Source organism: Pipra filicauda, unplaced genomic scaffold, assembly GCF_003945595.2.
Source record: "Pipra filicauda isolate LSUMZ 115617 unplaced genomic scaffold, ASM394559v2 scaffold108_size2327098_pilon, whole genome shotgun sequence".
NCBI classification, from domain to species: domain Eukaryota; kingdom Metazoa; phylum Chordata; class Aves; order Passeriformes; family Pipridae; genus Pipra; species Pipra filicauda.
In genome coordinates, this window is record NW_024103529.1 from 1696628 (window position 1) to 1711156 (window position 14529).

Genomic DNA, 14529 nt, shown 5'->3' on the forward strand with positions numbered 1-14529 from the left:
ACTTAGCCAAACCAGACAAGTTCTGAATGCATACATACAGAATTGCCTACTTGTATTGCCTTTGTTATGTTCCTATGTTTTAGTCCACCTCTCAAAGTCAATACAGAAGACAGACTTAAAATGATATAAGCTCTATACCTGGTCAACAAAAGTCAGGTTTTCTATATCACATCTTTAGAATTGGACAGATAAACCAGAATTTTCTCCAAAACCCTGTAACTGAAGTCATTACACATCCTACTCTTTGCTCAGACTCTGAACCGAGCTACAGATTGCAACACAGTTCCTAGAACAGATCAGGACTTACATGACTGACAGAGTATTAGGGGTGACACCTTCTGGCAGACCATTCTTCCTCCCACAGCTATATTAAAAGGAGGTGAATTTGTTCTGCTTCAGGTCACAAATATTCATGATGCACATTTGCAAGCTTGTAAGTGAAGTAATGAACTGTCTCTTGGGAAGTGCTGTATCATGTTTTTGGTCACCCTTGAGCAACTCAGCTGCCATATCTCTCAAACAGAGCATCTGGTTTGTCAAGGAGAGCATTTCAAGTTTAGATCCACAGATGAAGTTCCTGCCTAATTCAAAACACACATAGCTCTTCAATGTTAATGCACTGCCTTCTGTCACTTTGTGACTACTGGATTTGCAGTCCAGATTATGTGTTTCATAGAATCATAGAATCGATTGGGTTGGAAAAGACCTCCGAGATCATCAAGTCCAACCCTTGGTCCAAATCCAGTCCATTTACTAGATCATGGCACTCAGTGCCACGTCCAATCTGCGTTTAAAAATCTCCAGGGATGGTGAATCCACCACCTCTCTGGGCAGCCCATTCCAATGCCTGATTACTCTCTCTGTAAAGAATTCAACAAAGTTACCCTTTATTACCGAGTGATCTCTACCCAAGCCTCCCACACATGACTGAGCATGTTCTGGAGCACAGGGGCATTGTCAGCAATTTTTAACCTCCTGGTTATAAATAAAATACCTTCATTGCCATAAGTTCCTGCATCAGGACTGCATTTTCCAGGTCTAGCCTCTGGCTGTCTCCGCGTGGCTTAACGTCATAACTAAGGGGATCAATGTGGATGCTTTCCAGCTCCAGCATTGTCAGTTTCACTGCTGCCCTGTCATTTTTCAACTGCTGGATGTAATCCTTCAGCCGCTGCTCATCCTCCTTTGTAAATTCCGTATCACAGCTGCTTGCAGTTGAGCTGGTGGTACTGGAAAGAGAAAGAATGGTATTAGAAAAAACAACATTTGGAACAAAAGCTCAATTTTTACATCAAACACTCTCCTGATACTTTACCAACACAACTGAGTCTTACTTAAAAGTTCACAGAAAGGACACATGTAGCATGGACTGGACATTGCAATGTTCAGAAGATGCAGAAGGGTGTGACAAATTCAGAAAAGAAATTAATTCTCTAAGCTGTATGAGAAAATTGAATCATGCGACAACTTCTCCGCAAAGCCAGATATTTAGTGATGTGTAACCGAATTGCTTTTTCTGAAATGGTGTCTTCTGGAAAAATCCTTTTTTTAAATTAAGAAAAAAAAGAGCAAAAAGCTTCTTAAGATTTCTTAGCAATAACCAAACTTCTTTCTGCTGCTCTGATAATGAGTCTTCATCTTTTTTGGGAAGAAGCATCTGCTAAGAAAAAAGACTCGATTTATCTCTGCTGATGGCCAGTTATCACCTCAGATATTTTAATGGATACTTTCAGGAATCAACCTGAGCAAAACTCCACTGGCAGATGCCAGGAGATAGCATCTTTCAGCTCATTTTAAGGTGTACTCCTCAGTATACTGGCATTCCTTCAGGGCTGGAGGATTTTAAAGTCAACCCACAGGTTAGCAGGAATTTTAAGAAAAAGTCATAATAAAAGACTTGGTGAATCTTCTCCCATCTACAGGCACAAAAAAAATGTCTGCCCATTACTCTGCCCCACAGATGTTTACACAGATTGCAGAAAAAGAGGATAATGGTGCTAAGAATTAGAGCAGTGGTGGCTCAGTGCTGCCCACCCACCTACGTGCATGCCAGTTCTGCAGGGGGCCGAGACTGATACAGCTGTAGCATTCCAGGGCTGAATATAGCTGCAATAACACTGAAAGGAAAATAAAATGCCGTGTTGTTTCACTCAAAGCTGCCTGCTGTCTCCTGAGGTCCTGTAATCAGCTGCTGGGTGAGGGATAAGTCATCCATTAACTGTGCCTGTCTGGAATGCTAGATGATCTCAGTTATCAGCAGGGGAATAAATCACTTTCTGTATCAAATTGCACTGCTGTTCAACATTTTTGTACTAAGAAAAAAAGTCCCACCCACCACATGCTGTGAGATCCAGAATGTTGTTCTAAAATACTGCGAATGTGAAAAAGGGGAAGCCTATCAACTCTTCTGGTTCTACTTCAGCTAAAGCTACGTTGTTTTTAAAGTGCTTCAAATAATTGCCAATCTTCCCACAAATTCCAAGCACAGCCTCAGAGAAGATGGAGAATTGGCAGGTCTAAAAAGATTTCTCAAAATCCTTCCCCCTCATGAAATATCGCATTACAGCTCTTGACTACAGTTCTCTGTCAATTTCACATTATTCCTTCCTTTTCTGAGGGATAAGAGGTGCCTGCCAGAGTTGCCACAACTGTAAATTGGTCTTTGCTTTTGTTTTCATCCATTTCCATTTACAGTGAAGATAAAAGCACTCAGTACCTACCTGCTTTACTGAGCCTAAGGATATCTCATTGAAGTAGATATTGATAGAAAAATTATGAGGATAGACAATGTGAAAAATAGGTAATTCTGTACTGAAGTCATGTTGCAAGTTTCCTCAGCATCCAAAGACAGCAATTGCACAGCTTCTCTGGATTAAATGTAAAACAGCTGTTGCTGGAGTAAGGACAGCTTTCAAAGTCTACACAGGCTTCAAATATTGGAGCACAAAGACCTCACCTCAGTTTTTGGTTGCAAAGGAAAGAGAACCTAGCTCTCTTGCTGAAACCTGAGCAGAAAAATGCTGGAAGTCTATTGTTATGTTGAGCTTGACTTCATACTCACTGCGTAGTCACAGATTTTGGCCCTTAAAGACCCACAGCTATGCACATATATTTTAGGGGAGTGCAGTCCAAACTAAGGAAGGCAGTCTGGGCTGTTGCCAGGGATACTCAGGCTGCTTTTACTTCAGTCCTGGCTGACTGCCTGCAGCCAAGTTGGCTCCTCTGGTGAATTGCTAGCAAGCTGCTCTTTTAATTTTTGTTCCTTTTTTTTAAGAAGTTGAGGGGAGCTTAGTGAGGAACCTGTCTCAGCTAGCACACAAAGGGGTTAGAACCCTCCGTCTCCCCCACAGCATTTAGCAGCAAGCCCCCATCCAGAAGACTGGGAGCAGCTGGGCACAAAGCCCACTGTGGGCTGTTGTAAAAAGGAGGCTTCACGATGAGGGACAGAAACAACACTGCAGTGTTTCTGAGCTCCCATGGCAGCTCTTCCAGGGTTTGTCCCCCCTAAAGCCCCACCACACAGCTCTCCACAGCCACAATGCTAGTCCATTGCTGCTCTGCGTAAGGGGTGATAGCTAGGGTGCATATCATCCTGAATTTCAGATATCACCCTCCCTTCTGACAGCAATCAGGACAAAGGATAATGCATCCATCCAAAAATCACAGGAAACTGTTGCAAAAGATGTGCAGTTTCTCATTTCTCCAGTGTGTAGGTAAGGACAGAAAAAGGATCACAATTTCATCACAGCTGGAGGGAATACAACATCAATCTGCTCACTCTCACTGCTATTGTATTCAGAAAAAGCAAAGAGAAATGTTCTTCACACTTGCTTCATCCCTCGAGTCTTTTACAATGATGTCATGCCTGGATGATGTCAAATTAATTTTCATATACAATTTATGGAAAATATGTGGGCTGGTATAGCATAACGTGCAGTCTTATTTGCTGGCATGCATGTGTGTGTATAAAATGCAGTGGATGGATACAAAGGAGGCTTTCAACAGTGCTTGTCTGTGAGTAATTTCTGTACACTACAAAAATTTGTCTACAAATCCCTATATAAGCATCATTTTGTCTGTTAAAAATCAAGTCAATAAATAAATAAGCAATTCAGCAATTGAGTGGATAATACAAAAGCTGATAGAACTAAGACAACACTTAAGATAACGAACTTGCTTGAATGTCTGCACACAATCTAACCCTTTAAAGAAAGCACTTGGTACACAGTATATACGTTTCTTGAGATCTGGAACAGCACAATGCCAAAAGATATTAACTTCCTGAGAAACCAACAAACACTTCAACCAGGCAAATGGCAAACAACAGTCTATTTGGCTAGAATTACCTTTGGTAAACTACCCTCCTTCCTTCTGAGACTGCTTCAGTGCAGCAATAAAGTGTCGCACAGAAAACACTGAGATATCTCTTTGGATATTTCTAAAGAACTTATTTGCACGCTTCAGCCAAGATAATCTTGTCTGTCAGTGTCTTATCTGATATCTGAGATAATTCTGATGAGAGATATATTCCTACAGTTGACTGAGTGCAGATATTCTGTGACACTGCATAATACTGAAGAGAACTGCCTTTGCGTATAAGAGACCAGATCTCTCCCTCCATGAATCCAGTTGTAAGCTTGGGCTTGCTAGTGTAGCAGAGAATAAAATACACCTTTTTCAGTCAGTGTTACAACTGGACTCCTTCTCTTTTGGTTCCTTCTAAAGGTGTAATCAGTCAAACCTTGTTGGTAATATACGTTCTATAGTTAGCTTCTGTCCATTTAAAACAATTACAACTTCCAACTACACTGATTTCTATTTTCAAAAACTGAATTGGCAACATTATTGTAGTGCTGTTGCCAGCCAAATGAATTTAGATGCTCTTTCATTGCATTTATTTTCATTTCAGTTGCTCCCTTTCGCAGTCTTTAGCCACTTGCCACTAATGCCTCACCACATGTTTATTCTCAGTAATATATTCAGTGATTTGACATTCAGAATCTCGTTTGAAATTTCAAAGCTCAAGATGGGTCAACAATTTCATTGTAAATCCACAGTCTACAGGATTTCCAACAACAGGAAGAATTACTCATTTGTCACAATTCTCAGCAAAAGATAGTTTTCAACATCCCACTACCTCTTCCGTTGATTTCAAAGGGAAAAGGTAACAACACATAGCTGCAACTAAAAGCCTGCAACACTAAAACAGCTATGGCAAAAAATCAGTTTTGCAGACTCAAAGTATATTCGAATCACATATTGTAAAAATATTTTAATTTCAGTGCAGTGGTCCCCAAATGGTGGTTCACACAGCACTCACTGATGACATTGACTTGTTCTACTCCCCAGTTTTATAGAACTTCATAGAATCATAGAATATCCTGAGTTGGAAGAGACCCACAAGGCTCATCAAAGTCCAACACTAAGCCCTGCACACGACAGCCCCAAGAATCACATTGTGTGCCTGAGAGCATTGTCCAAACGCTTCTTGAACTCCGTCAGGCTTGGTGCTGTGACCACTGTCCTGGGGAGCCTGTTCCAGTGCCCAGCTACCCTCTGGGTGAAAAACTTAGGTAGAGTTCTTTAATACAAATAAAATCATTAAGCCTCCAGGAACAGTTAGAAATCCACAGTCTGCTTTGCTATCTCTGCTTAGATTGCACTGTAATAAAAATGTAAAGGAAATGGAAACCATGAGCATCAAAGAACCATACAGTGCTGGAGGTTTGTGGCAATGGATGTCTGTCTGGAGTAGCAGAGAGCTGAGTAACAAGAGAGCACACGTGAATGAGTTGAGAGAGCTGGTGTCACAGGCAGGATAACTTCAAAAAGTAGGAGTAGGGGCCTGGAGAGAAACAAGAAGGATCCGGAATGACAGGGAGAGGAAATTTAAAGACAAGATCTTCAATTTTTAAAACTTGAGATAGAGTATTTACTGACAAAGATCTGAACAGAAGGAAAGAAGATTTGTATTTTTTGGAGAAGCTGAAGTTTCAAAAATATTTTCACTGATACATGTATGTTTAGGCTAAGACAAAATTACATTTGGCATGGCAGGAGGGGAGAGGGACAACAATGTATAAGTGACGATCAGATCAGGGTGCCCATATGACAAATTCCTGACTTTTGTGTGCCCTTTGGGGGAGTGACAGGAGCTTTTCTGTCTTATATGTCTTATATGTTCCACATATATCAAAACAGATAATAAGAGTTACCTTATTCAGTACAGTATTCTGCTCCATGCCAGGAAAAGATAGCCTACAATGATAATGACTCAAGCTAAAATGTCTCTCTTGTGCACATGAATATTTACAATCACATTTTTACATTTCATGACATAATTTATAGTGATGAAATTTGAAATCCTATGCCACTTTAAATATACTCTGCTGAAACTTTAACTCCTCAGTCCACATGTTATATGTAAATAAATATACACACAGTGCTAGCTGACCACCAAATGTTCATACTGAACAATGTGCAAAGACACAACTACAGATATCTCCCTCTCTTATCCTCCTCCTCAAACCCCCAAAAATTATGTTAAAGAAAGCAAAGACTATAGAGACCATATTCCAAACACTTGCAGTGAAAGACTAAGAGAGCAAACACCAGAACAGGAACAACCCCTCCTTGCCCATAATTCTCCCCTGTCAATACTAGAAACTGTCTAAATTGTTCTTCAAGAAAAATATTATGTTTTGACTACATGCTAGATATGTCAAAAGGAAAAAAAAACACTGAGGTAGTTATGGCCAACCAAAAATGGCCCTTTCAAACAACAGAACGGAAAACAAGGTCAACTTAGGTAGAGATGTTACATGTAGCCACAAACAACACGTTCACATATGAGTGTAGATATGGCCCAAACATGGCAAGTCAAACACTTGGAACAGCTTTTTGTAACTTCTTTCCAATGCTAGTTAATGCTTTTGCTACAATGGGCGATCAGCGTTTTACCAGCACAGGTGCAGCCACCAAGATACAGCTTTCTTGGACTGAAAGTGCATCACAAAACTTCTCTGAATAAAACATTAAAATTTACCTCACATTAGCACCCTGTTCCCTCAGGTTACCTTTTTGCTCACTTTTAATCTATTCCATGTCAGTTATATGGCAGGAAATTAGAACCTTTGGAGGAGGCATCAGAAAGAAGAGGAAATGATACAGTACTAAAATAAACTTCTGAAGTGTCAAAAAAATTACAGCATTTGAATAAAGAACCGGCTCAAAAACTGAATTAAAATGAAGTTTTAGAGTGAATCTAAGAAACCAAAATAACGCTTAAAAAGAAAAATGTTCATCTATATTTATCCAGGATGCTTGCCAAATTTGTATCCACACAGAAGCACACAGAGTATAATTATACCACTGGCAGGCAAAAACTCAAAATGAAGCTGCTGGCAGATATATTTGAACCGGAACGCTTCTGCAATAATAGCTCATCTAAGTTTCATTATTTTATAGGTCTTCAGAGAAACTGGAATATTCAGTCTCTCCAGGAGGGACTCACTCTCTCTGTTCCACTCCACGTGTGAAAAGAACAGCATGGGAAGGAATAATTTGGAGGAGGGGCAAAGGGTAATGAGAAGGGAGAGGAAATGGTTTAAAACAAAATGGGTAGACTTGCAACATTTAAAAAAACAATTCTTGAGCACTCCAAAATGCCAGTGGAAGCATACTTCAGATCTCTGGTTCTCTGTATGTCTGTGTTGTCTGCATACAATAGATAAGAGTAAGAAGTACATGATTTGAGTTCCAACCAAACAGCCACAAAGTCAGTGAAGTAAAACAAACGTAATGGTTTTGACCTTTATGAGGAAGATCAAAGTCCAGAGTCACCCACTTGCAAAAAATTTACACAAAACCCTTCTTGTCTGGAGTTGCTCAAAGTCTAAAAACAATCAGACCACTGAGGCATGGTGACTTACAAATCAAAGCACAGAAACCGAGGGACTGGTGTGAGGGAGGTAGAACAGCAAATACAATACAACTTCTGGTCTGAAATCAAACACTCAGGCACTAGGAGAGCAGAGGAGCTGCATTTACCTTGTGTGGCTGTTGGATGAGAGGCTTTCCCAGGGCTGCACACTGCAGCCAGTGACTGCATAGGCTCCCCCGCAGCTCCCATCTAGTTTCATTAGCAAGGCTTTTGCTGCATTCTCAGCTGTCTTCCTGCAGTCATGAGCTCTCTTAAGCATCTGTGTGATGTTTTCATCACCTGTCTGGTCTCCTAGTTTTCAAGCAAAAAATCTGTTTCAGAGCTTTGAAGAAGGTGATAGAAGTTAAAGCAAGAATAGAGATCCTTCTACACGCTCTTAGTTTATACAAAAACTATGAAAATACATTACCAATATGTGAGCTAAAAGCAACTTCACTTCTGTAGTAACTGGGCTACTGACCTGGAACGCACTTTTGTCCCAGTCACAAGCTCCAGGTATTTTTTGTTCCATGTACATGTCTTAAGTGATGTATTATTTTAGCCAGTTTCTCTGTTTGTAAGGGTCTGCACTGTGCACTAAGATTAGGCTCAAACGCTCGAATTATTAACACACTGAAAAAGCCTCAGCCTAAATGACAACTCTTTCTCCAATCAGTGCAGTGCTGTTCCACAGTGTGGTCATTTCCAGGGCTTCTTCTCAAAAACACCTTGACCTCAAGCCTAATGGTTTGCCAGAACACCTTCTTACAGGTTACCTTGCCAGCTGGAAGAATTGCCTTACTGCCTAAAAGCAGCCTTTCAGAGTTTACAGCCATGCATATTAAGCCAAAAGAAAACTAGCAATGGTGTTTATTAATTTGCTATAATTTCCAGTGGTTATACAGCACATGTGTAGCTGGTAAGACAGCCCTTCAGCAGAAGCAGGACTGAACCACCACTGTCACTACTCCTACAGTCCTCCGGCTGCCATCAAGTCATTAAAGTAAGACACGCTATCGGCTAAACAGAAAATCTACAAATATATTTGTAAATTAAAGGTACAATATACTCATATTTTAAAAAACACAATCCAAATATGTCAGAGATTAAAAAAAAAAACACTTTGCTCTTTGTCAGATTTTCATTTCATCCTTGTTTGAGCCAAAGACCAATTACCCATACTTCACACTTGCTAAGTGAAGTGCATGCACTAGAAAGAACATTAATGAGGAAGAAGGAAGGGTGAACTTTAAGAGCAGTTAGATATGCTCAGATCTAAGTGATGCAACTCCCATGAATTTTCCACTCACAGATGTTGATATAAAACTTGACTGATCTTCAAACCAAAACTCTGTTATTTTATCTAGGTGTGTTAATCAAATTAAAGGTACAAAACCCATATACAACTTCCTCCAAGCTGTGTTAGGTAATGGGAAATTTGCACTATTTCTTTCTCAGGGCTGTAACTGGTAATACCATAATTAAGAGCTGTAGACAGATACCTACACAAAAACTAAACTACAGTTTCTTTCGTAAAATGCAGATGAAACCCTACTGAAACCCAAAGTATTTCTCTCTTCAAAAATTTCTTTCTGCCTCCTACATGAACAGAAAACCCAAGTCTAAATTTACTTTTGCTGCTCACTGATCTCTACCAGCAGGGAAAAGCCCCACAGTGCATTGTGGAGAAGAATGACCAGAGTTTGGAAGAAAAGTGGAAGAAAATCTCAGACATCTCCTTTACTTTTTGGTGCACTGCACACGCTGCACAGGTGAAACGGGTACACAAAGGCCTGCATTGAGCACTGCGGGAGATACAAAGTAAGGGGCATGGAGAGCAGCACAGTGACTGCAGGCTGAGTGCATCCAGTCATCTGAAACAAGAGACCGACCATGTCAGTCCTGTGGCTCTAAAACCAGATGGTCACTCTGTGTCTAGAAGTTTTCCATTTACATTTCAGTGATTCCTGAGAAGCTACTGCCATTAGCCCACTGGGCAGTAACTATGCCCCAGGACGGCATGAAGGGTTATTATTCTCTCTCTGAAGGTTTCCCTTCTTTCTGCTTTAAGATTATTGTGGCTGCTTTCTCCTATCAATGGAAGGAATGGGAAAGATTTAACTTTCATCCTGTAAACATGTCTTTCTATCAGAAAAGTGGAGCCAGCAGCAATGTCAAGCTCCACACACTTCTGAACTGTACTGAACCTATGGTAGTGGCTTGTTCCACTTCTTAGCAAGCAGCATATTAAAAAACAACACTTAGCCATAAGATTAACTAACCACAAAATAAGAGAAATCCAGAATATACAGGCTAATATCCCTGACAGTAGAGTAAAACAGAAGATAGAACATTTAAAAATTTAAGAGCAAAGGTAAAATGAGTGGGATGTGAAAAATTATGGTTTATTTTTTATGCTATCACAGTATTGTCTTAATCCCATTTTTTCATAAACTATACTCAGTTTCTGGGGGGTCAGTCTTACTGCTTCAAACAGAATCCACACTTGCAGTTACCACAGCTGTGTGGCCCTAAGCCACATATGCCCACAAGTATTGTTTAATTATTCCACTCTGTACAGTTGCATGCCTGTAGCAGTCTCACCCCTGCTAGGCATCCCCTTGTGATAGCATCCACTGGTGATTTTAAATTGTTCTCTTTTCCTTTTCCTTTGTTTTTGGGGTTTGTAAAATAATTTAATTAAAAACAAGAAAAGACCAGAGAGCATTCTTGAGTAATGGGTCATGAGATGATTCACCATTGCAACCAACTCTAATGCTAACTGACATGCAAAAGAAAAAATTAAATGAAGTGATTCATTGACATCTTACCAACAGAACCAACACCTGCAGCTCTGAACTGCCCAAGAATAAGACTCTGCTCACTTTCTGCCAATGCCAACAGCAGTTCATACGCTTCTATGCATTGTTCACTGAAAGAGAAAACAAACTACAGAAAACAAAAATCACACAAAATATCACCCATAATTTAGAAAGGAAGAATACCTGCAAGAGCAACAACAACAACCACAGAGGTATGTATGATTCCCTACTACTTGTCTAACAGCAGGGATATTAGATAACATAATACATATATCTCCTATCACAGGTATTCAACATTCTCTCCTTCCTTATGACAGTGCCAGGTTGACCTCAAGTAACGTAACAAGATAAAAGGGAAGAGAATGACCTGATGTGAAGGAAGTTCCAGAAGCATGTTTGAAACACCAGTACAAATGGTGGTCAACATGATCCCTTTGTGAAACTTTTCCCAGACCTTCTTACTATACAAAATACAGCATTCTATACTCTACAAGATAATTGCAGTACACAGACTGTAGTAAGAAGTAAAGAAGACACATGAAAAATACTTCTTGATCTGTCCTGGCTGTAAGATTTTCTTCCTTACAACAAAACAGCTTCCAGCTACAGTTGTGAGTCACTCATTCATGCTGCCTTCTAACAGTTTTTTTGAAAAAATATATACTAGTATACCTATTTGCAATTTAGATTTCCTAGTAATTTGCTCAAGGCTGATGGTAAGAAAACACATTTTTTTTAAAGGCACACAATTTGTCTTAAGACCAGAACTGCCTGTTCCAAATTAGTTGTAGCTGAAGGTGTTAAATGACATCCACCTTTTTACATATAGTTTGAAGCAAATTTAGATACTTATTAGCAAATACTAAGCAATTAATCCACAATTCCAACTGATGTGATACAAAGTCATTCTGAATTATGTGGAGTACAACACTATTGTTTGGCCCACTGGTCTTGTGAAAGGTGCCTAACACAGAGAACCTATATCTTAAGACCAGATTCAGCAGAGATAGTCTGAGCCTACGCACAATCATTAATTCAAATGTTAATTCAGTATTTAAAAATGAAGAGATAAATCTGCATATTTCTTTTAGATGCTGGAGAACTAGACTTGAAATACAGTGTATCAGTAACTTCAGTTCAGTAGTCTGCCAAGTAGTTTAACTAAAGGGACTTTTTTTCACGAAGGAAACAAAAAGAAACAGTATTATTATGGCACACCAACAACTTCACTCTGGAAAGCTTCTGTCAAGTTTTGCCTTGGCTCCCTCTTTTTCTGAGATACTCTCTGTGTAGGCACATACCTGTACTGCAACGCCAGCCTGAGGGCCGTGGCGTTGGACTCATACTTCCCAACAAGCATGCTCATCCTCTCAGCATTGCTCTTGCACTCTTCCAGTGTTATTGTCAGTAAGTCATTCTGGGATTTCAGGTGTTCAATACGGCTGTAGAAAAGGAAGTAATTTGCAACCTTCAAGCTTAACTTACAGTCAGTGATCTGAAAATTCTAGAACAACCATAATTTAAAACAACAAAAACCACTTGGTCTACACATTTTATTTTTTTTTAAATGAAGACTGTTAACTCCATCAGTTTTGTATCCCTTTATCAAGAGCCAAGAGGATAGAAATTTCTCTTAGTACAGCCTCTTCTTCTTTTCACCTTCCCATAAAGCATAATCACAACCCTGTGCAACAGCAGCAAGCAGAAGGTTATACCCTTTTTTGTTAGGGTAAAAGACTGCATAGGACACTTTCATATCAACCTTTTGCTCAATTTTTCTGCCTCAATTCCTCACTTCCTGCTGCCACATTTGCTTCTTGTTTTAAGTGGCATATTCACTAGTGCAATTGGGGGGGTGTGTAGGGATCATGCAGTTGCATAAATGCCTCCTTTCTTTGGAAAATCCAGAATAATCACCTGAAGTCATGGTTTAGTTGTGATTAGAGAGGGAACTTCCAAACTATGAATGAGGTTTCAGTGAGGCACAGTAATCTCCAAATGTTCTGGCAACAGTGGAACAGAAGCTACCTTGTAATACTCTTCTCAATAAGGCTAACTCTGAATATGAAAATGAAGCTTCAGAATATAACTATTACTGTTTATTCTCTGTGCCAATAACTGCACTACACATCAGTGTACTGTGCCTAAATGCAAAAGGTGGACATATGCCAAAAACAGGCAAAAAATTTCAAAACTTGGACAAGTAGCTAATGAAGAAATCAGTGGCATGCAGGACTCTAAAATCACTGACTTCCTAATAAAGAAGAATGAGAATGGCTAGTATACCCTTTATTCAGTGATCAGAATAAAGTCCTGACTTTCAGATGCTTCACCTTCTGTACCTTCTTTTGACACCTTCTATAAGGATACATGCTGTCAAAGCATAATTGTGCAGTGTACAGAAAAGAGAAAAGAAGAAGAAGAAGGAAACAAAGATCGCATTTTGCAAGACTACAAAAACATGAGCTATAAATAAAAGAGATATTTTACTGATCAGATTAAATTTGAGGTGGCTGTGGGGAAGAGAGAACTTGGCCAGAAAGACGATTCTCATGTTTCTGATCCACCGTTTTGATCTTTATGTGCCAAAAAAAGACATGGTTTTGATAGAGCTTATTGAAGGATAACACCACCAATATTTTAACTACAACCAGAAAGCTGCAATCACTCTTCTGCAGACAGAAATCTATTTACTGGTATATATGCCACACCACCACATGAATACATTTATGGATACAGTCAATGCGATTGTTCTGTTTCTTCAGGACAAAACAATCAAGTTAATTCTAGAATGAGCGAGACTATGTTATGAGAATCCCTATTTCTATCAGTGGTGTGTCTAATGAAAAAAGATGCCATGACTATTTGGTTACCCATACAGAGGGACACTCCACAGTACAAACTGTCACAGGTGAAGGTGCTGGGCTGATCTAATAACACACAACCAAACCGTCATACTCACGGAAAGAATCCTTTGCATATCTTCTCTTCAGCACCTACATTCTATGTTTATCTGCAACTGCCACAGTTGAGCTTGGACTGATGTTCAAAAAGAATAAAAATGCAGTAACTTTATCAAAGCTAATAGAAGGCAACACATGTGAGCATTATCTAACTTTCCACCTTACCTATTTAATCTCTCTGTCTCCACTTCAAATTCTCGAATTTTACTTTCAGAGATAGCAGATCCATGTGAATAGAGAGTCTGGAAGATTTCCTGGATGTTTGAGCAGTCTTGGAGGGAATGTGCCAAATGTTCAGCCACAGTACTAGACACCTGCACAGGGCAGTTAATAGATTATTGTGAATAGATAACCACTGGATTTCTCCCAAAAGCACTCTGCATTGTACTCACTTCAAGGCATTCATTATTCGGTTTTTGTTATGAATTTTACATTGAATAGAATATTTACAAGATTCCACTTTTAGAAGCCATTTTGTTTTAAAATTCTACTAACCAAGGGTGAAGGCCACTATTTCATCATACATTTAAAAAGCCTACTATGCAAGTTATTTATGTTCTTGAAAGCTTAGCAAAAGGTTAGAGCCAAGTTCTTCAGTAAAACAAATACTAACACACAGCACCAGCAGCGTTATTGATTTACATTGGCATTTCAAAGCAGAACCCAGTTCACTGTTGAAAGTTGTGAAATGCAACTGGAGAGTCTTCTTGAAAAATATTTTGGAGGAAATGACTCCTCTTGAAGTCACTCAGAGAATGATTTCTAGCCACTAGTTAGGAGAAAATGAGATCTTAATACTAGGTGAAATATTCTTTGCTGAAAT

The 14529-nt window shown here is 39.4% G+C and overlaps 1 protein-coding gene across 2 annotated transcripts in view; it reads right to left on the reverse strand.

The window, feature by feature from the left end:
• Positions 1-14529, reverse strand: part of MCC (MCC regulator of WNT signaling pathway) — a 205038-nt gene that overhangs the window by 23252 nt on the left and 167257 nt on the right. For both annotated transcript variants that reach the window (XM_027712627.2, XM_027712630.2), the window contains 5 exons: positions 13872-14020; positions 12045-12185; positions 10753-10853; positions 8050-8233; positions 995-1229 (listed from right to left, as the gene is read on the reverse strand). In XM_027712627.2, the coding sequence (XP_027568428.1) occupies positions 995-1229; positions 8050-8233; positions 10753-10853; positions 12045-12185; positions 13872-14020 (810 nt within the window). The remainder of the gene's footprint in view (positions 1-994; positions 1230-8049; positions 8234-10752; positions 10854-12044; positions 12186-13871; positions 14021-14529) is intronic.